At 44.2% G+C, this 23,622-nt stretch overlaps 1 protein-coding gene across 1 annotated transcript in view; it reads left to right on the top strand.

Annotated features, from left to right (window-relative positions):
• NTAQ1 (N-terminal glutamine amidase 1) overlaps nucleotides 1-23,622 on the top strand; it is a 222,675-nt gene that overhangs the window by 180,236 nt on the left and 18,817 nt on the right. The window contains exon 5 of the mRNA XM_085604995.1: nucleotides 14,451-14,575. Coding sequence (XP_085461121.1) covers nucleotides 14,451-14,575 — 125 coding nt within the window. The remainder of the gene's footprint in view (nucleotides 1-14,450; nucleotides 14,576-23,622) is intronic.

Here is a 23,622-nt window from a genome sequence, read left to right as displayed (position 1 = left end):
GTATCTTCTCCGGGCAAAGCAGCGGGATCGTCAGCCTTGTGGTCAGGGCTCACGTTGCTGTGGTCCCTCCTGGCCAGAAGGCGGTGTTGCAACATGCTTCACTGGTCTGCCCTTGAGCAGTAGATATAGACTCGGCTGTCTCGGTTAAAAGAAGCAGATGCAGCAATCTCCCTCGATCAGGCCCCTCACCTTGGGGTTGCAGACGAGCTGCCAATGTTGGAGCACAGCGTTGGTTGCCACTTCCTCGAAAGTGGGCTAATGCCGTACAGTTGTCATCCACAACTCCTTGTCACCTAGGCAACACGTCGGGAAGGAATGCGGTGATGATTTCAGTCAGCACACACAGCTTTGGTAGATTGCAGCGCTGGTCGGGCAGTATACTGAGGCAATTTCAGCCGCCCACAAGAGATCGCATGTCGGCTACAGGGACCTCGTTGGTCCCGTTACACACAGTACCTTCTCCGGATGAAGCAACGGGGTCGTCTGCCTCGTGGTCGGGGCCTGCGTTGCTGTGTTCTCTCCTGGCAGGAAGGCGGTGTTGCGATGGGCCTCACTGGGGTGTCCTCGAGTGGTCGAGACAGACTCAGATGTCCAGGTTGAAAGAAAAGCAGATGCAGCAATCTCCCTCAATCTGGCCCTTCACCTGGGGTTTGCAGACGAGCTGCCAACATTGGTGCACAGCGTTGGTTTCCACTTTTTCGAAGGCAGGCTGATACAGTTCAGTCATCACCCACGACTCTGTGTCACATAGGCAACATGTCGGAAAGGAATGCAGCGAATATTTCATTTGGCACACACTTCCTTGGTAGATCGTAGCGCTGGTCGGGCATGATGGGCCAATCTTTGACAAAACAAAGTGCGGATCTTGGGTAAAGAGAAGCGCTGATTCTTGTTGAGTTCAGCTGCCGGACTAACAGGTTGCAAAGTCCAACAGCAGTGATAGGGAGATGAAGTCTTTGATGACCCTTAGACCTCCTGAACAGGGGGCAAGTCAGCAAGCCATTGAGGTTACTTTTAGTGTCAAAGGTTGTAGAGAAGATCCAGCACTTCCTACTGCTGAGCAAGAGGCTGTGGGATGGGTTAAGCCACGCCCTATTTACAACACTAAGTTAGCATAACCGAGGTAATTGTTAGCAAGCCAGCTTGTCGTTTCTGCTGCGCTGCACACGACACTGTTGTTATGTGTTATTCATTTTAGAAATACTGACTCGACTTTGCCTTACAGGATAACAAACTGTTGTTTCACATTCTTAAAAGTGAAATGTGCCCTTGGTCTGTACATCATGCAAAGAACGAGTCTGGGTCACTAGAAGGTACAGAGTGTTGTGATTAGATTGATCGTACCACTTTCTAGACATATCATGCATACAGCTGCCAATATCTGAAGGACAAGCGTCTTTAATATTACAGAACAGTTTGGTTTTACATTCATTCGAACAGAAGAGCTGATGCATGAGAGAGCTAGCTGATCCTTTGTTGTGATTCTACTAAGCTGATCTATACGGTATGGGGTCCCCCCTGTTAACCTAAGAGACCTTCTACTAGTCTAATAATAATGTATTAGATTCTAGGGAAAGGAGTGTGGCTGTAAACCACTGTCATTATTAGTATGATTGCTCCTTTCATTTTGTATGGTATTATAACAATGCTTATGGTTCTGATCTGTACTGTTAGTCTGCTAGTGTTAGCCAAAGTACTGCATCTTAGGACGCGAGGTTTATAAAATAAACTCTTTAAACTTTACCGTGTCTGTATTATTCTGTTGTGGACTAACAAATAGATACGAACAGGTATTTCGGATTCCCACCACTCCTGAGAAATATCTAAGTCGCTTGTTCTGGTTTGTCTATACATTGGGACCACCTAGCTAGATCTAGGTTAACGAATGGGATACTAAGCTAGTCGGATAAGGGGTTCTTGGTTCTGAGGGGAGTTTTCTGGTACACCACAATTCTCTGAGGTCCTGTTCTCCTGCGCATAGTTCTGTGCATACGCAGAATCCCTGCAACATGGCGCACCTAACGTTTGGTCTTATGATCTGAGACGCTTTAGTAGTACTTGAGTTTTTAGTCCACAACTACCCTCACTCTCGTTTCCGGAAAACAAGAGTGACGGTATAACCTACCTAGGTTTTGACTAAAGGTTCTATCAAGCTTGAAAATTAAAAAGGTTACAACTTTTGAGCCCAAGTGCTACTGTAAATATCGTTGTTACTCTTTAGTGTGTCCTTATGGCGGTTAATATTCCCGCTCATAGTAGGGTGCCTCTACGCACTCATTTGAGGGCTTATGGGGTCCCTTATGACGGGATGTCCGTGGTCTTTGTGGTCAGTGCTGATGCCACCTACCCTTATGAGTTGTTTTACTCTTGGGTGACCTTTGAGGAGGTGGATATGGACGATAATTTGTTCCACGAATATACAGTCACGCCTGTGCCTGCGGTTTATGCCCCATATAGGACGCTAGAAATACCTATTTCTGCATGGCAGCATACAATTTGGTTTAATGGCGCCCTCCCCAATGAGGTCATACCGGCGAGAATGGGCCCGTTGTCCATTGCAGGGGCCACTTGGCCGGTACTGGCCGGATATACACCACACCCACGCTACCTAACGGTGGGAGTGGGTGAGTTACGAACACTACACACAGCCCTGATTACTGTCCATAGGGCTTTAGTGCAGTATGTGTCACGCACTGTACAGGTGGGAGCACCTGCGGTTGCGGGACACGGGGCTGATCACCATCACGCGGTGGTGACAAGCCCTGTTATGGTTAATGTGGTTGTCGGCAAGCGCCCCCTCAGTAAGGATGAATTTCCTTACTGGCTTGCGGAAAAATTTGATCAATTGGAAGCCGTGTTTCCAAACACTACACCTGTGGATAAACACAGGATACTCACCATTACTTTGCCGAAGGACCTGGTCCCTGATATTGTTGATTGTGACAATTGGGGCAAAGTCTTTGCTGCGACCTATTCGAAGTGCTACGGCACTCCGTCTATGTCTGTACTACCCTCCGTCATCAAGAAAGTCCAGGACAATCATGGTGCGGAGGCAGCTATTGAATTAGGATTAAGGCTTGTCGACAGTTTCGATGTGGTTTGTTCCATGGTAATGGGCAACCTCAAAGGAGATGCCATGCAGTTTCAAGTTGGTAATATGCTGGAACTTGTGGATGATGCCGATAAACCGAGGGAGTTCGCAAAAATTATTGCAAAAGCCTATAGGATGGTTGGACGTAGTGCATTGGGCGTGAAACCCACCATCAAAATTACTGATGTAGTACAGCAAACTAAGGTGAGTTCGTCTACAAAAGACGAAAAGCCCAACTTTCCTAAACAAAGTTGGCGAGCCAAAAAACAAGAAAAGCAGCAGCAGAAACAGGTTTCTCGTTCTGCCTCACCCGTACAGTCGTATAGTGAACGCACTTATGATTTGCGCGATCGTACTCGTATTAAGTCGCCTGATAGGTTTCAGGTTTCTGAACAACGCTCTCCTCGTTCTTCACAGGAAACATCGACTTCTCACACTGGTGGTGGAGAGCGTGGGAGAGGACGGGGTACTCAAGGTCGAGACCAGCCCCGCCAGACTGACGGTAAAGGCAAGCAGGAAGACACTGCCAGACAACGTACACCGTTTCAGATAAAGAAAGTTGCTGCTATCTCAGCGAGATATGCCTCAGATGGTGCAGACACAGCTTCGGAACCTGACATGGGCACTAACGCTGCTAGACAGCGCGGCGGAAGTTACAGTAGTGCGGCAAGCATCGCGTCCATTTCTGGAGGCGACAGCAACTGACATTTATGTGACAGTTGAAACTGCTGATACTCGCGTAGCTCCCCCAGAAAGATTATTTGAAATAGTCCTTAATATTGAGGGTGACATACAACGCAAAATTAAAGTGGTGTTTTGGGATAATCTTACGACCACCTATGATATTCTTTTGGCGGAGAAAGATTGGCCTCCGGCTTTCATTTTAGACGCTCCAAGGGGAGAGGAAGTCATTCTTCCTTCTTTTGGGCACGCAGTGCCCACGGATGAGTCTAATAGGTTAGCCGGGGAGTGGGCACAGGTGCTTGCGCCTGCGCTGTATCGTAATCAGGTTGGCTGGGATAAATGTTCTCCCAATCATGAGATTCCATTGCGGTCCGATCCCCAGCCTCAACCCCAATACCCCATGCGTCGCGAGGCAAGATCTCACGTCGCGTCCATCCTTGAACAATTGGAATATCAAGGAGTGATTGAGACATGTGTGTCACCCATGAATAATCCTTTATTCACTGTGACGAAGCCTGACGGGTCGTACCGCCTAGTTTTGGATTACCGGCATTTAAACTCGCATTGCCGGACGTGTGCGGTACAAAATACTCATAGTTCGGCTCTCGTCGATAGTCTTGTGCGAAAACGTTTCAAAACCACGCTCGACTTATCCAATGGCTTTTATTGCCATAACCTGGCCCCTCATAGTTATGAGTGGACGGCATTTACTTCGGGTGGAAAACAAAAATTGTTTAAGAGGCTCCCGATGGGCTATAAGAACAGCCCTGGAGTTTTTTCCGCTCGCGTGGTCTCTCTCTTGGAGATGGTAGACCCGGAGGCATACTCGTATGTTGATGACATCTATCTGACTGACGACGAGTTGCTTCCACACCTTGCTCTTGTGGATAACATAGTGACTATGTTTGCAGACTTCGGTTACAAGTTTAACTTTAAGAAGTCCCACATTGCTGAGTTTACAGTGTTGTTCTTGGGGTACGAACTCAATAATGAGGGTCGAGGCTTGGCACCGTAATTCCTTGAGAAATGCGCACGCCTTCGTATCCCTACGACACTAAAAAGACTACAATCCCTGCTGGGGTTTCTGAATTTCGGTCGATCCTACATTCCTGATTATGCCCAGCGTATCAAGACACTTTATGCCTTGATACAACCAACTTTTACCAGATCTTGCTGGCTGCCAGAGCATTCATTAGCATTGTATTCTTTGCAGACTGATCTTCTTACTGCTAAATATTTAAAAACTCGTGACAACCACACCAACCTGGTCATTAGAATTGTTCCAGGCGCGGAGGGTTTCACGTACTTAACGTTCAATGAGGGCGACACAGTCCCCATTGCTTATAAATCTCATCTGTACACTTCGGCTGAGCTGCGTTTTTCCACTGTTGAGAAAGTCTTAACGGCAGTTCAGATGGCGATCCTGAAAGAACGAGCTCTATCACAAGGAAAACGCATGCTAGTGGTAACACCGTTTCCTGCACTGGAAGCAGTCACTAAAGCTAGTGTACCGAATTCTAAAGCTTTGCATCCAAGGTGGATACAATGGGCGACCTCCTTAGCTTCGCCTGACGTCGAATACATCTTTGACGCGGCGTTGCAGACTCAGGAGAGTTTGGAGTATGAATTCGTTCATCCTGCTCCTCTGTCATTGCGCCCCATCGAGGAATACCATTGTGTCATATACACTGACGGGTCGGCGCAACCCGCAACTGGATCGAAGCACTCCTATTCAGCGGCTTGCGCAATTGTAGTCTGTACTTTCGTAAATGGAGAGTTCCAATCTGATGCAGTGCATACGCAGTCATTGGGTGATTGTACCGCGCAGTTGGCGGAGCTTCATGCTCTAATGCTTGCACTTGAGTTTGCTGATCACAGGGTCACTACTCTTATAGTTAGTGATTCTTACTATTGTGTTCAATCTTACAATGACAATTTGCTTTTTTGGATTATGAATGGTTTTCGTGATTCCAAAGGTGGCACAGTGAAGCATAAAACGCTTTGGGCTCGAGTGGCAGAACTTAAAGGGAGTCTGCCACTTGTGAATGTAATTCACACTCTTGGTCACCAACGAGTTGGTGTCCATGCTGTCGGTAACAGTTTGGCTGACGAGGCAGCAAAAACCGCAGTGGCGACATATTTAGTAGCAGCAGTTACAAGATCAAAATCTAAGATTGATGCTGACATCTTGGCAGCTATTGCTGCTTCTGAGACTGGGACAAACTTCCCTAGAGGTTTTCCTTCTCGATACCATTATCACTTAAGTCCTGATAAAGTCCCGTTAGTGAGGATTAACGACGTTGGTGATAGAGTGATTCCCAACGCGGACAGCAGACCAGCTTTGATAACGGCTGCCCACGAAGGTGTTGCGTCTGCGCATGCTGGAGTGTCGGCAACTGTGTCTCTTTTGCAGCAGCGTTACTGGTGGTACGGTTTGTATAAACAAGCGCGGGCTTATGTGCTTCATTGTGACATTTGCCAGCAGATTAAACCTTCTTCTGTTGCGCGTCTACCTCCAACGCAGCTGCATATATCTAATCAACCACTTGCGTGTGTTTATTTAGATCACTGCGGTCCTTTTACCTCTGATACTGCGTACAAGTACATCTTGGTTGCAGTGGATTCGTGCACACGTTTTCTGTGGGTGTGGCCACAAAGGAGTGCTGATGCCAGGACTGTCATCAAAGTATTGCGTGTCTTTATAGGGAGTTTTGCATGTGGTACCCTTCACTCTGATCAGGGCCCGGCGTTCGCCTCTAAGGCGTACAAAGAAGCTATGAGAAGTTTGGGGGTCCAAGTCAAATTTTCGTCTCCATACCGGCCTGAGGGCAATAGTGTTGTGGAACGAATGAACCGTGACCTAAAGCAATCATTGACAGCCAAGGTATTATGTACAGGCCGGAACTGGCTTGCCCACTTGTATGACGTCCAACGTGCACTTAATAACCTCCCTAGAAGGTCTCTGGGTGGGAGGACCCCATACATGATGCTCTTTGGAGTGAGAATGTTTGTTCCAGACCTTGATGGTCTAGACATGGCGGCGGCTGCCGCGCCTTTTGACCTAGATGACCACTGTGCTGTATTGCAGAATCTACAAGAAGCCAGAGACACTCTAGCAAAGGAACACGTGCCCTCTACATCCGAAGAAGCGCTCCTGATTCCGGTAGTCGGCTGGCTACCTCGAGTTGGTGACCTGGTCCGTGAGAAGGTGGAGAACAAGAAGGAGTTTGGCCCCTCTTATCGTGCACCAGTCCCGGTACTTGGAGTACTGGGTACACGTACAGTTGTTTTGCCTCCACTTCCTGGTCGCAAGGATAACAGGTACATTTCAATTGAGAATGTCAAGCTACACAGGGTGGCCGATTCTCCGTAGTATGACACCTTCGGTTCCCTGCCCTTCGATGCTGAGAAACTCTGTTGTGGTGCCACCCTCTATCATCGTGCCTGAGGTTTCAATTGAGATGTTCACAGTTGCTGATCCGCCTGTGCCACCTACTGCTGGTGGTTAGCCTGATGATCCTGAGTATGCTTATCCTGCAGAAGTCCCTTTGCCCCCATTACAAACCACAGCACTTACCCAGTCCCTTTCTTCCTTTGAAACTGAATCTTTGACTTCCACTGCCCCTTCCAAAATTTCTATATTTTTTGCCTGGTTCAAGAGACATTTTTTGGTTGCACCTTGGACTTACATCTGGCTGGTGCTGATTTGTATTTTTTTAATCATGACAATTGGCTTTGTGGTAGTGTTTTTTAGACTTATCAATGGACACTACTTGAATGAACATTGTACAATTCGATTAATTGATGGAACTTTGGCCCCCCATTCCTCATCACACATCATGAAAAGAGACCAGACTTTTGTGAACATCACCGCCTGGCCTATACGTGATGGGATTGCTTGCGATGCAGTGAACTTTCAAATTCATGGTCTCACCGAAGTTATTAATGTGCCAACTGTTTTTCATGTTTCTATGGGTGATGTAGTTAAACAAAACATCCGATCAGATGATTGGGATGTACAAGCAATAGAAGTACTGTTTTCTGATTTCAAATATTATGCTGCATTTGATGCTGAAGATCTGTATTTAAATACTGCAAACTATGATGAGCAATTTTGTTTTCAACATTATGGCACACATTTCCTACACAGAGCAAATACTTTTCGAAATTTTGTTAATTTCACTCAGTGGGAACATTGTCCTGTCCCTATGCCTGGCAGCTCTGCCTCTTTATTGAAAAAATTCACATATTTTTCGGATTTTAGTGTGTCAGACCCAGCTTCTTTTTATTTTAAGGTGGCGGTAGAACCCGCTTCTAAGGTTAGACTGACACACCCAAAATGATTATATTCCAAATCCTTTATGGATGAATTGGCTATTGGAGGTTATGACGTATGGAAAGCTACTATCGATCTTAAATCGGTTTGGGGAACTAAACCGTGGCCAGTACAGGGAACGGAGGCGTTGCATCGTGCCTGTCTTATCCCAAACCATATATTATTTTTGAATTCGTCTATTTTTCAGACCACCTGTTTTGGATTGGCTATATCTAAACAATTAAATTCCCCCTCGATACCGGATCTGGGTGCTTATCCTGGTTGGGAGAATCACTCAGATCTGTCACTTACTATGTTGCAGTCCCTTATTTCTAATGGCACCTTCAATATTTCAACACTGAATCCTGAGGGTTGGTTGGTTTGGCAAACAAGCTCAGACTCCTGTCAACGTCGGTTTTTGGATTTGGCTCTGGGGTATACACAACTTAGGGTTGACCCTCGTTTTACATCCTCACACACAGTGACTACCTACTCTGTAGGTAAGTTATGTCAGTCGTGGCTGCAACATTCCACGTTAACTTCAGTTAAGCTTCATTTATCACGATTAAATGACAAAATAGATTTGAATGATTTTATTAAGGGTCCTGCAAATGGCAGGTCCAAAAGATGGGCTTATGCTATTTACAATGAAATTTGGAAATTGTCGCAAATTGAAGCTGCTTCTAGATTACGTGCTATTGACCAGGCCAATATGGAAAAAGTATTGGCTGTGATAGATAATAGTATTAATACTTTGTCTTCTAGAATTTATACATTAGATAATATTGTTTCTTCTGTCGTAAATATTGTGCAAGATGATATATCTGTGTTGTATCATGGCCAAAATCAGTTGCGTTCAATTATGCAGTTTGCATGGACATTACAAACGTTAAAGGCTGGGAAAGTCCCTTGGGATTACATGAATATTTCATCGTTGTTCCTTCCTTTTAATTTGACAGCAAAACAGCAGTTCATGTCCATGAAAGACGCAACTTACGCATTGTTGCACATAGAAAAATTAGAACCTTTACCATTTTCTGTTGCTGAGTTGAATTCAGCCGTGTGGCTTATACACGGACTAGTCACTTTACCTTTTAGTTTGTTCAAATTTAGTTCGTGCATGAAGCCTTATGCCATTGGCAGATATGAACAACTTGGTGATGCGTTCCTGCACGAAGTTTGGTCACTTCCGTTCACTTACAGATGCGTAAGGGATGGCAAGGAGGTTTACTTAAAAGGTGAAGAATGCACTTCCGCTCCTGATCATTCTGTGACTTGTAGGCATATACAATTACATGGCGCTTGCAATATACACGCTCCTAATTTAGCTTGTGTCCTAAAGAGGATTCCAATGCCAGTTATAACGTCTTCTTTTAAGCTGCTTGCCAACGGTAGTTATTTGCTTTTAAATAGTGAAGCTTGCTGTGGGATGCTAGTGGGTGAAGAATGCACTTCCGCTCCTGATCATTCTGTGATTTTAGGCATATACAGTTGCATGGCGCTTGCAATATACACGCTCCTAATTTAGCTTGTGTCCTAAAGGGGATTCCAATGCCAGTTATAACGTCTTCTTTTAAGCTGCTTGCCAACGGTAGTTATTTGCTTTTAAATAGTGAAGCTTGCTGTGGGATGCTAGTGGGTATTCCTTACATAGTCACTGTTTCGCAAAAAGTGGTTTGCTGTAATAACGTCCTTTTCCCACCCCCACAAGGCCGACTCGATATATCCATCTGGCCAGCGATTCCAACCTTGAACGCAGAGTTCAATAGGATCAGCAGAATAAGGGCTCTTTTGTCTAAAAAGGAGGATGCATTGACTTCGTCCCGTGAAACATTTCTTCTTAATGTGGCGAACACACGCACTGAGGTACAAGCTCTTTTAAATACTGACCTCCCCCTCCATTTTGGAGCCTTGATTCAAACTATCTTTAATGCTTCGTCTATGACTGGCCTTGTTCATTTTTTTAAAATTGTGAGCTCGGGCCTCGTGACATCTTTCCAGACTGTTTTTGGTGTGATCCCCACATTTTTACATTCTATTTTTTCAAGTGTCTTCGGAGGGTTCCCCTTGCTCCTCGCTTTGGTGGCTGGGATCCTCTTGTTGATCTGCGCACTTCGATATGGCTGCACACCAGGAGTTGCAAGACAGCATGCTCCGCTTGCTCCATCTTCGTAGCCAGATGCTTGATTACTATGGCACCTTACCTCTGGCGGTCTTAAGCGTCAAGTATGGATTGTCTTTCCGGTTTCCCTTTTTTACGTGTGTGCAACCTGTCTTTCATTGCCTAGATTGTCCCTTCCAATGGGCTCTGGACTTGTGCCTGTCAAACTTGGCGTCACCTGACCCGGATTTTGATGAACTAATGTGTCCCTTAGTGGCTCATGAATTTGATTGTTCTGGTGTCGGGTTTATGGCTTTGGGTGCTGCACACGGAGTCCTTGGTAACTGGGATATCGGAGAGGCGGCTATTGAATTCCTTGAAAGGAGTTATATCGAGGATGCTGACAGTTGTCCTATCATGGTGCTGGATGCTCCGATAATTGATGCACACGTGTGTTCTTTTCCCTTGTTAAATTGGATGGCAGATACTTTTGCGGAACGCTCCAATGATTTCCTATTGGAAGCTGTTGCAACTTACGGTGCATATACCTTTATGGATTGACTGATTGACATTGTCGCTTCAGGATGCATCCAGGGCTGTAAATTTTTCATTGAAATTTTTTTTTACTTTTTTTTAACAATTTTGTCTTTCATTCTCGGACTTTACACTTACCTTATATGGACTTATAGTTCATGCCCTTGGTTCCGTTCTATATCACTTGAACTCTGCGTTCTTGATAAGTGTATCCCTATTGGTTCGTGCTCCGATCATGGGGGGGTGTGGGATGGGTTAAGCCACGCTCTATTTACAACACTAAGTTAGCATAACCGAGGTAATTGTTAGCAAGCCAGCTTGTCGTTTCTGCTGCGCTGCACACGACACTGTTGTTATGTGTTATTCATTTTAGAAATACTGACTCGGCTTTGCCTTACAGGATAACAAACTGTTGTTTCACATTCTTAACAGTGAAATGTGCCCTTGGTCTGTACATCATGCAAAGAACGAGTCTGGGTCACTAGAAGGTACAGAGTGTTGTGATTAGATTGATCGTACCACTTTCTAGACATATCATGCATACAGCTGCCAATATCTGAAGGACAAGCGTCTTTAATATTACAGAACAGTTTGGTTTTACATTCATTCGAACAGAAGAGCTGATGCATGAGAGAGCTAGCTGATCCTTTGATGTGATTCTACTAAGCTGATCTATACGGTATGGGGTCCCCCCTGTTAACCTAAGAGACCTTCTACTAGTCTAATAATAATGTATTAGATTCTAGGGAAAGGAGTGTGGCTGTAAACCACTGTCATTATTAGTATGATTGCTCCTTTCATTTTGTATGGTATTATAACAATGCTTATGGTTCTGATCTGTACTGTTAGTCTGCTAGTGTTAGCCAAAGTACTGCATCTTAGGACGCGAGGTTTATAAAATAAACTCTTTAAACTGTACCGTGTCTGTATTATTCTGTTGTGGACTAACAAATAGATACGAACAGGTATTTCGGATTCCCACCACTCCTGAGAAATATCTAAGTCGCTTGTTCTGGTTTGTCTATACATTGGGACCACCTAGCTAGATCTAGGTTAACGAATGGGATACTAAGCTAGTCGGATAAGGGGTTCTTGGTTCTGAGGGGAGTTTTCTGGTACACCACAATTCTCTGAGGTCCTGTTCTCCTGCGCATAGTTCTGTGCATACGCAGAATCCCTGCAACAAGGCAACAGGCAGCATGCCAACGCAGCTGAGCAAGTAGCAAAGTGCCAGGCCCTCCTACAGCACAGCAATCAGCATGCAGAAGGCCAACACAAGAGTGCAGTTAGCAAAGTGACAGGTCCTCCTGCACCGCAGCTCCTCATCCTGACAGAGTCTGCTCAGGTCCCATAAGTGAAGTTGAGTACATGGCATCAGAGGTCCAGTACCTATACTCAAAAGTGCCTTTAAAATGGAGGTGACTTCAAAGGAAAGTCTTTGAAGTTCACAGGTCCCCTTTCAGCCCAGTCTGTCTGCCACACTAACTGTGGGGGTTGATCAGTGCTTTGTATGATGACAGGACACTACCTAATGACGTGTAGGTGTCTGCTCCTCCCTTCCCTCTGGCCCAGGAAGACCCATCCGTATACAGATGAATGCAGATGCCCTGAAGTATCCTATGTTTGTGGCTGTCTAGAGGGAATGCAAAAAGTGTAGCTGTCACCCAGCCCAGATGTCAGAGACACAGAATGGTTAAAGTAAGAAAATGCCAACTTTCTAAAAAGTGGCATTTTTTGACTAGCAATTTAAAATCCAACTTTGCTATAAGTTGGGATTTTAAATTGTGAGTCCAAAGACACCAAAGTCAAAATGCTTATCTTTTCCCAATTGGAAATTACTCTTGCAGTAGTGATGAACACATTTAAGAGTATTTCACTACCAGGACATGTAAAACTTGAAAGTACGTGTCCTACCTTTTAAATACAGTGCATCCTGCCCTTACGGCTACCTAGGGTCTACCTTAGGGGTGACTTATATGTAACAAAACGATGGTTTGGGCCTGGCAAGTAGGTTAACTTGCAAGGTCAAAATGGCAGTTTAAAACTACACACGCAGGCTCTTTAGTTTCAGGCCCGAGCCATGTTTAAAGGGCTACTGCAGTGGGTTGCACAATCAGTGCTGCAAGTAGCATTTAATTTACAGGCCCTTGGCACATGTAGTGCACTTTACTAGGGACTTACAAGTAAATCAGATATGCCAATTGTGGATAAACCAATGTTTGGAGTACAGAGCATTTTCACTTTAGCACTGATTGGCAGCCCAGAACATAACGCCAGCAGCATTGAAGTCAAGAAAACAGGAGGTCAGAAGGTAAAAAGTCTGGGGAACCCACGCCAAAGATGCCAGGTTTGACAATCTGCAACAAACTGCAGCCTTGGGCAAACCCTGTGCCAAGTCTTCCTGTGAGTTGTGCCGTATAATATATATAATATTGATAAATATAGGCTGATATGGCCCACTTGACTCGTTTTTAGTGTGTTTCATGATTTGTGCACCAGCACTCTTTATATAGCCTGAGTTACAGCTGCACGGTAATAGAAAACTCTCTTTTTGGTAGTATTTACTGTTCTGTTCTCTTCTAGTGCTGGGGGAAATCGCACCAGAAGATTGTTCTCTACATTTAGCACTGCCTTCAGAAATCAGAGGAGCTACTACTACCACCCAAGTCTAAATGGGAGAGTGAATCTCCAGATCTCACACTGTGCCAACTTTACATATCCTTATAAAGAGACACAGATACATAGAAATTGTAGACAAGTAAGGCATAATAAATAGTTTGGAAATTCTCTTACCTGAAACCTACAGCATATATTGTACTATAGTCTAATATGTCTGGCTTTTCTCTCACTGTATGATGGTATTCTAACTATACACACGCACACAGATACACACATTCATATCTGTCAGTACTTTTATTTAGTATTTTGAAGCTGCCACCTGCTGTCAGACACCAGCACCACAGATTAATTGCACTCTTGTTTCATCAGAAGGCGAGTAGTATTGGCGGTGCCTTTCATGTTTAATGGTGGGTTTGAAATGTTTAAAGGCTTCGAGATAGCTGGACCATTAGTCGACACGTGACCCGTCAACCTATGTTTGGAGACTATCCACAGACTTAATTGAGGAAAAAAGTAAACAATTCTGATTGGATGAGGGACGTTTTTTCTTGTCATCCATGTTGGTTTTCCGGACCCAAACCATGGTCCACAGACCTGAGCAAGGATTTTTATTGTATTTGATTTTGCGATTTTATTATTTTAATGCCTGTATAAATTGTGAAATTGTGGAACTGACTATAAATTGGAAACTTCTGTAGCTTTTATGTTTTCAATTTGTAATCATAAATATATAGCTCCAGTTTTATGTAGGTGTACAGTCTATAGATGGATAGATAGATGGATTGAGTGATGGATGGGTGAATGGATAGATAGATAGAAAGACACTCCCACACAGATGAAAAGTAAGCAACATCTCATTGGGGACACCAGCTCTTGCAATAACTAAACAAGTATAAGACAACATAATTATCAATGCACGTTTTACTTTTAAAATATAAAAAATGAAATCTCTTCCCTCTGGTAGTACATGCTTTAAATGCCTGATGTTTATAAGCCTCCCATGTTATTTAGGCACTGGACTCACCCTTGCTGTTGCTGGAGTAATGTCCTACATAGATTTCAAACCTGATTGTTAATGACAAATTTTCATTTTATCTTCTGTGTAGAAAGATGAGAGTGGTTCCCGCTGATGTGTATCTGAAAACCTTTGCTTCTGATCGCTCTCACATGAAAGGGCCAAGCGGTAAATGGACGAAACCCCCACCGCAGTATCCGTGCATCCAAACTGCAGGTAAACTGGTCTCAGGCTATTGAAAATAGAAGGAATGTAGGGTGGTGGCCGCCTCACTCCAGGACAATATAGGCACTGTCTCCAGTCCTGACAATTTCACTTACAAATCATTGATTTCAGGTGTGTTAGTCTAATTACTTCAAAGGAAGCAAAACAAAGCTTTTCAACAGTGCAGTCATTTTGCTATTACACAGACGTGCTAGAGTAGAAATAGTGTCCTTAATGACCTGGACGGTTTTGGTCACCCTAAAGGCATGAAAACACAGAACAAACTTATATTAGGAGCTCATCATAATCTTCCTTGCAAACTCTAATTGACTACACATTTGTGTCAGTAGAGGGAATTTAAGACATGGAAGATTTTAAGATAGTTCTGTAATATAGGTGCTTACCTAGAAATTGATCTCTGCCCAGAAGCCTTACACTGAACTCTAAGTACATTTTTAACCTATAACAAAGCAGGTATGATTGAATGTATTTTCAGAAAAATAAAAAATGTACTAATGCTTACTTACATCGCGCTAAGTGTAGATGCATGACTTTTTAATATTAGAATTTGAATGAAGGATTGTATCAAGGAGAAGCTGCCCCATCTTAGACTTGAGACTCTCTAGTGAACATAGTTTGTAAACTGGTTAGTGGAAAAGGGAATCATAGTTAAAAGAGAAAGAGTGCATTCATTAAACGTAGTAAGAAATACCAAAAGTCCACAGTGCACAGCTCACACAATTATTTGCTTTTCTATCACTTGACAATTTTGATGGTAAAGCCAATCTCCCTCCATGGGTGGCAACTATATATGGGCGAATGGGAGATGGCACCTTGACAGACTTTAGCTTCTTCTTATGACTGGGGCTACCACGGCACAGCGTTGGGGGCGCCTAAGTTGCTATGGCAATAAGAACATGCTTCGAAGCTACAGGAGCCAATCAACAGATCCAGCATAGCCAGCCAGAAAGCCTCAACCTGCCGGGGGTTAGTTGAGGGACCTGGAAAGTTCATTCGAAACGTTTTCAATGTTAGGACCCTATCTGGGAAGACAAGGAAGAGTCTGGTATCAAGGAACATTGCCAGGACTCCGAACGTTCCCAGGAGCATGACCATTTTCTCAAGGAAGAAATGGCACGCTTTGCGTTTATTTATGGGACAGTATTTTAAGAGATCGTTCCCTAACGGAAGACTTGCTCGGATGTGAGGTAAATAGCTATTGCACTTATCTACTACCTTGGCCAGAAACAAATTGGCCTCCTGCTTCCTGATGACCTTTGGGTGCATGGATGCACAGGAATCACAAGACCTGGAGCCATTTTCCGGTCCCACCACATGCAAATGTTATTTGATCCAACAACATCATCTTCTTGCAGCAACTTCGATTGAGCTCAAACTCTGAAAAATTCAGAGGAGACGTTTCACCTAGTTGCTTTCCATGTCCTGTAGAATTTCATCAGTGAGACATCATGAAAGCTTTCTGCTGGGACATATAGTCATGAGAGGAAAAAATGCTCACCTACAGTGACAATATTTCTGGTGGAGATTCCCATATGTTCCTCACCACATGAGTTAATGCTGTAACTAATGAGATCCAAAGGTATGCAAACATGTTATGGGTTGTTTTTGTCTCTGTTCTTGCGTCCTCTATTCCTCTGCGCCTCGATGAGGACATAGAAAAACAATCAGCAACTGCCATCAGCATCCCAGCTGGTCCCAGATATACTCCTGTACCATCATGCCAAGAGGCGAAGTTATAGATACAGCTGCAAGGTGCCACATGGTGGCGCTGTAGAGCTATTGCTAAGAAAAAGCTTTTCCAGATCAGTTTGAAGCCTCGAAGGGTAGTTCAGAAGGTGAGGAATATGTGCCACGAATCATTATGCAAAAACAACAATTGATGGACAGAATGCAGAACAATGTCATACATTCACCCCAGTACAGAGATCTGGGCCTAAATCCATCGTTTTTTTGCTCACCATGCCATTCCAGTTTGAACCCAGCCATATGCAAATCAGTCTTGACCCTGTGCCTCATGGGAACATTCCAGCCCAAACTGCCAAGCCAGGTCCTCCCTGGACTGGAAACAAGCATCCTAGGACCGGTTTCGGGGTTTCACCCCTCTTCAGCCAGGATAGCTTGATTCCAGTGGCATGGAGAGCACGGGACTCACGTCTGAGCATACCCGTCCCACTCGGGGTGACAAATGCAAAAACAACAATTGATGGACAGAATGCAGAACAATGTCATACATTCACCCCAGTACAGAGATCTGGGCCTAAATCCATCGTTTTTTTGCTCACCATGCCATTCCAGTTTGAACCCAGCCATATGCAAATCAGTCTTGACCCTGTGCCTCATGGGAACAGTCCAGCCGGAACTGCCAAGCCAGGTCCTCCCTGGACTGGAAACAAGCATCCTAGGACCGGTTTCGGGGTTTCACCCCTCTTCAGCCAGGATAGCTTGATTCCAGTGGCATGGAGAGCACGGGACTCACGTCTGAGCATACCCGTCCCACTCGGGGTGACAAATGCAAAAACAACAATTGATGGACAGAATGCAGAACAATGTCATACATTCACCCCAGTACAGAGATCTGGGCCTAAATCCATTGTTTTTTTGCTCACCATGCCATTCCAGTTTGAACCCAGCCATATGCAAATCAGTCTTGACCCTGTGCCTCATGGGAACATTCCAGCCCGAACTGCCAAGCCAGGTCCTCCCTGGACTGGAAACAAGCATCCTAGGACCGGTTTCGGGGTTTCACCCCTCTTCAGCCAGGATAGCTTGATTCCAGTGGCATGGAGAGCACGGGACTCACGTCTGAGCATACCCGTCCCACTCGGGGTGACAAATGCAAAAACAACAATTGATGGACAGAATGCAGAACAATGTCATACATTCACCCCAATACAGAGATCTGGGCCTAAATCCATCGTTTTTTTGCTCACCATGCCATTCCAGTTTGAACCCAGCCATATGCAAATCAGTCTTGACCCTGTGCCTCATGGGAACAGTCCAGCCCGAACTGCCAAGCCAGGTCCTCCCTGGACTGGAAACAAGCATCCTAGGACCGGTTTCGGGGTTTCACCCCTCTTCAGCCAGGATAGCTTGATTCCAGTGGCATGGAGATCACGGGACTCACGTCTGAGCATACCCGTCCCACTCGGGGTGACAAATGCAAAAACAACAATTGATGGACAGAATGCAGAACAATGTCATACATTCACCCCAGTACAGAGATCTGGGCCTACATCCATCGTTTTTTTGCTCACCATGCCATTCCAGTTTGAACCCAGCCATATGCAAATCAGTCTTGACCCTGTGCCTCATGGGAACAGTCCAGCCCGAACTGCCAAGCCAGGTCCTCCCTGGACTGGAAACAAGCATCCTAGGACCAGTTTCGGGGTTTCACCCCACTTCAGCCAGGATAGCTTGATTCTAGTGGCATGGAGAGCACGGGACTCACGTCTGAGCATACCCGTCCCACTCGGAGTGACAAATGCAAAACCAACAATTGATGGACAGAATGCAGAACAATGTCATACATTCACCCCAGTACAGAGATCTGGGCCTAAATCCATCGTTTTTTTGCTCACCATGCCATTCCAGTTTGAACCCAGCCATATGCAAGTCAGTCTTGACCCTCTGCCTCATGGGAACAGTCCAGCCCGAACTGCCAAGCCAGGTCCTCCCTGGACTGGAAACAAGCATCCTAGGACCGGTTTCGGGGTTTCACCCCTCTTCAGCCAGGATAGCTTGATTCCAGTGGCATGGAGAGCACGGGACTCACGTCTGAGCATACCCGTCCCACTCGGGGTGACAAATGCAAAAACAACAATTGATGGACAGAATGCAGAACAATGTCATACATTCACCCCAGTACAGAGATCTGGGCCTAAATCCATCGCTTTTTTTGCTCACCATGCCATTCCAGTTTGAACCCAGCCATATGCAAGTCAGTCTTGACCCTCTGCCTCATGGGAACAGTCCAGCCCGTCCATCACCACCCCCTTTTGTACCGCTTTGTTCGCCATAAGTTGGCAGGGTATGCTCAGACGTGAGTCCCTTGCCCACTTTGACACTGGATTCAAGCAAGCCTGGCTGAAGACGGCTGAAATGCCAGAAACCGGTCCTTGGAAGCTTGTTTCCGGTCCAGGGAAGGCATGGCTTGGCAGTTTGGGCTGGACTGTTCCCATGAGGCACAGGGTCAGACTGATTTGCATATGGCCATGTCTGAACTGGGGTGGCAGAGTGGGCTAAAGAACGGTGATGGATCAAACCCAGATCTGTTGACTGGGTGTGAGTGTTTGATTGGTTCTGATGCTCCATCCATCACCACCCCCTTTTGTACGAATCATTATGCATTCACCAGAAATATTCTTACCGAAGTAAGAAACCTTTTCTTCGCGATGCACCAACTAAGTGGTTTGGTTGGAAAAGACAATCTTATTTGCAACATAGTGGCTAACAAGGGTATTATTCCACTGTTTCGAAACAGTTTATGTATACGCATGTCAATTTAAACAAGTTTATTTATTTTTATTTTATTTAGAGAGTTTTATAGAGCGCGAACAAGATCCTTGCGGATATCAGAGCGCTTTACATAACAACTGGCTGCAAGAAGAACAAAACAAAAATATGCAAGTAAACAATCATATAAAACCATAATGATATCAAATATAGTAGGAGGATTACAGCATGGGGCTGTCAAATATGACCGGAACTAGAGAACTCAGTTCTGAGGAGAAAGTGCTCATGTAAATTTTGCCATGAGAAACGCTTTGACTTCTTTTTTGAAAGCGGCGGAAGAGGGATTCCGTCTGGTTTCGGGGGGGAAGAGTGTTCCAAATTTTGGGCGCCATCCCTGAGAAGGATCGATTATATGTTTTCTTTTAGTTGAACCTTTGAGGTTTCAGTAAAAGGTTATCGGCACTCCTTGAAGTCCGTAGACCACCAGAGATTGTCAGTTTCTGCGCGAGGTAGCTGGGAGAGTTGTGGTGTAAGGCTTTATGAGTCATGCAAGCCACTTTTAGGTGGATTCTAGCTTCAAATGGAAGCCAGTTCAAGGATTTTAAGTCCGGGATAATGTGTGCAGTTCTTTTCCAGCCAGTGATGAGTCTTGCCGCGGCGTTGATGGACGCTCTTAAGGTCGCTGTTGCAGCTTTTGGTAGGCCACACAGGGAGACACTTCCGTAATCCACACAAGGGATAACTAGCGCTTGTACTGCCAACTTGAGGTCCTCGAGTGGCAGGAAGGGTTTCAGCTTCCTTAGGGTACTTATCTGGAAATTAGCTCTCTTTGTGGTGTTACTGATGTGTTTTTGCATCATGAGGTTGTTGTCAAGAGTGATCCCCAAGGATTTTGCTGAGTCCACGATAGTTGGTTGTACGTTGAACGCGGAGAGCTGTTTGATCAAGTCGTGCATTAAAGGGATCTTGGCCGGTGGTGCCATGAGGAGGAATTCTGTTTTTAATGCGTTGCGTTTGAGATGATTTTCTGATAACCAAGACTGGGTGATCATGAGTGTGGAGTTGAGCAAATTAATGTCCTCTATGGAGTTGATCTTGAGGTATAGTTGTGTGTCGTCCGCATACATATGAAATTGAACATTGGATGTTTGCAGGATTTCAGTGAGCGGTTCCATGAACAAGTAGAATAAGGACGGTGAGAGTGCGGACCCTTGTATATGTTTATGTACCTCATTCACTTGGTGCTCTGTTGTCAAGCCTTTACATAGTCCTGCTGTTTTGTAGGTTTTGGAATAACGTTTGCCTGACGATACAGCACTATTATGGGTCAGGGTAGGAGATTGAAGGATTTACATGTTTGGTGATGATGACCAAACTAAACTGATCATCAGTAAACTGGTGCAGGTCTGCCTGTGAAATGTAGGTTTCTATACCAGATGTGTATTTACTAGCACCTGTTTGAAATAAGGTTTCCTTCTTCCAGTGTTTGATTTTTAATTGATATTACACCTCAACCAAACTGCAGTTAGAGTAATGGGTTGATTGAGCTTATTTTATTACTATGCCATTTTGTTCTCAAAACATAAATGAAGCAAACTCTACTTCTGCTAACACAGTGTAATCGTGATCCTGTGCTCTTGTTTCCCTATAACTGCAACCAGCATATCATCTGAGAGAAAAATCATGTCGTAAATAGTGTTTACAAAAATATGACCCCATTGGAGTTAATAATAGACAGTCGATAGCCAATAGCATGATATTTTTGTCCGAAATGTTTAGGACATTATATTTCAGTCAGAAGGTATTTTTGTTGACAGTATTTTGACATAAACACCCAGTACCCCCTAAGATGTCTGCAGCTCCCTAGCCTCCATGCGTAGCCCAGGTGATTATGTCAGCCTGACGCTCGCTAATGCTGCCTGAAACTGCTGAGTAGCCAGACTAATGAGAGCGAATGAATCGCAAGGACTTGGCAGATGTTTCATGCCATTGGTGCACAATAGAGGGAGAGATGCAGAGATGACCCAGACAGCGAGCAGGGGTGGGCGTGAACCGGTGGTGAAGGCAGTGGTGGATCCTGTGGCTAAACAGTCATGCACCAACGGATGGTCCATTAACTAACCCCGGTGCCGGAGGATCGCAAGTGGAGGACTCAAGGAGCATTAACTTGTGCCGGAGTGCAGCAGCCGCACTGTGAGACTCAAAACGAAAGCCGACAGTGAAGAATGTCTGTTGCTGTGAACAACCATTTTGCTGTCAGGCAGAGCAGTGTTGATTGTATGGCTAAGAGGAAGCTGTATGGCTGCTAGTGAGGAGACAAGTGGAGTACCCCAGAAGTAGAGAGAAGACCCAGAGGTACCCCCACTGATATTCAGTGACTGACCCCAAATGGATTTACAAAAAGGCATTACGACTGCAAAGGGTAAAGGGATAGATTGGAGATAAAAGACTGATTTCTTGAATCCCTAATGTGCTGAACAAAAACAGAAGAACAGGGACCAATCCCTGGTGATCTCTGCATCACTGCTAGTTCTTCACTCTCTGGACAAAGTTCGAGAGAAGTGGGTGAATTACTTTGGTGCATGGCACCAGCAGTCCGCTCTGAAGCGATCTACGATACAAGCGTGTTTTCCCAGAGTCCTCAATCCTACACTCTCCGTTTACAAAGTTGTGTTGGGTCCCATAGCATTTCATTGTCATCCCTTGTCCCCAGGATTCTTCAAGGATAAGATTCTGTCTACTTCAGCGAAGATTGTTAGGCCTGTACTCAATGGTTTGCTTGACAGTTGCGTTTTCCCTCTGACATCGCAATACTTCATACATAAGGTCCAAAATCAGAAGGCAAAGAGAACAGTACCAGCAAATTGCAAACTAATTGCTAAATGAGGGTCCTTAGTAAAACTAATTGAAGAGTGGTTTCCCTACAACTATCACAATTCTTTGAAAACAAAGAAACGTTTACCAAATTGGTTTGCGCCCGGGCCAAGTTACCTGATTGCTGTCTGGCATGCTATGAAGATAAGCGTGGATAGGAATGGTGGGGATAATTTTATACTCTTTCACCTTCATACTGTCTCTATCTTCAACAGACAATGTCTAATGGTTATCCGAAGAAAAGGTTTAAGAATGTAGTACTTCATTTCAGCATGAGAGGACACAATATCCCCCAGAGTGTTATAATTCAGCTGTGATGCACATTCCTTCAGCCATTCCTCGGGGCTCTTCAATGGCACATCTACTCTTTAACACCTACTTCTCCATTCAAACTCATCTTCTCATTCAAATTTACTATTCTGCAACTTTGCTGACAATGTAAACAACATTGAAGGAACATACACAAGCTGCCAGCAGCACCACAGGATATTGACTCCTTGCAAGTACCAACTAGACAACCCGAACCACCTTAAACCGAATCCCTTGTAAACAGCAATCGTAACATGTGGGTAATGGATCTCACTAAAGGTACCCTTTTATTACCCTCTGGCATTGGTTGACTCGCTCACACCTCTCAAAACTGTCAGGAATATAGGAATTATATCTTATTGTCCCCTAACTTTTACTACCATAGGTAGAAATGAGTCAGTTCATAACTCAACATGCTGAGACTACTAAAAATTATTTCCCCTTTTTTGGGATTTCTCACAATGTGTGCACCATCACTCTTGTACACTCTATAATGGACGTTTTCAGTATATTATACCTTAGGACGCCTGCATGTCTCCTGTGTAGGCTCCAGAAGATGTGCCAAGTGGCAGGAAGACTAAAACAGGTGGAAAGATGGAGATAAAATAAACACAAGATAAGAAAGTTGTTATTAGGACTGATAAATAGTCAAAATCAGTCAAGTGATACTCAACTAGATACCAAGCAGAACTTTAAAGAGTACAGTAGAAATAACCACGCATGTTACAAAGATAAAAGCTTTGTTTAAGTATCATTTCCTTGTGCCTTTTTTCTCACACCAATTACATTTATTCATTGATTTTCCTTTGTAGAGGTAAGTTACAATTTTAAAGTAATACCATATGCTTTAATCATTTCAATAAATGAATAATAATAATGAAGTGCCAGCAGTCATTTATTTTTTGCAGACATATGTAATTGACATGCATATTGGTTAGCTATGCTTCTGCCATATATATATATGCAATATAATTAATCAGTAAGGCTAGGCCAATATTATAAAGCTCACAACAACACACATGCCAATACTGATACTTAATCATACATCATTCCATGAGATCACACGTGACACTCATTGTGACTGAAGAAAATGTCTTTGTTTATTATTTCATTTCATTGAGTTTGAACTCAAAAACATACATTGGACACATTTTACATAAGCCACACTTCTTTATACACATACATTACATGTATTACATATATTATGAATGACATATATTATGCATCACACTTATTGGACAACACAAAACATGACGTAGACAACATATTCAACATTTAAAAAGTGAACAAGCGGAAGTTCCAATTTTCAAAAACGTGAACGTAACAAAGAAATAATTGAAAAGTGAATCAAAGAGAAAAAGAAGCCCAAATTGGTTGCAAATTAAAAAAAAAAAAAAAAAAAG

Source organism: Triturus cristatus, chromosome 5_1 (assembly GCF_964204655.1).
Source record: "Triturus cristatus chromosome 5_1, aTriCri1.1, whole genome shotgun sequence".
In the NCBI taxonomy this organism is placed as follows: domain Eukaryota; kingdom Metazoa; phylum Chordata; class Amphibia; order Caudata; family Salamandridae; genus Triturus; species Triturus cristatus.
Note: the sequence above shows the minus strand (reverse complement) of the source record. Positions and strands in the feature narration are given on the sequence as shown.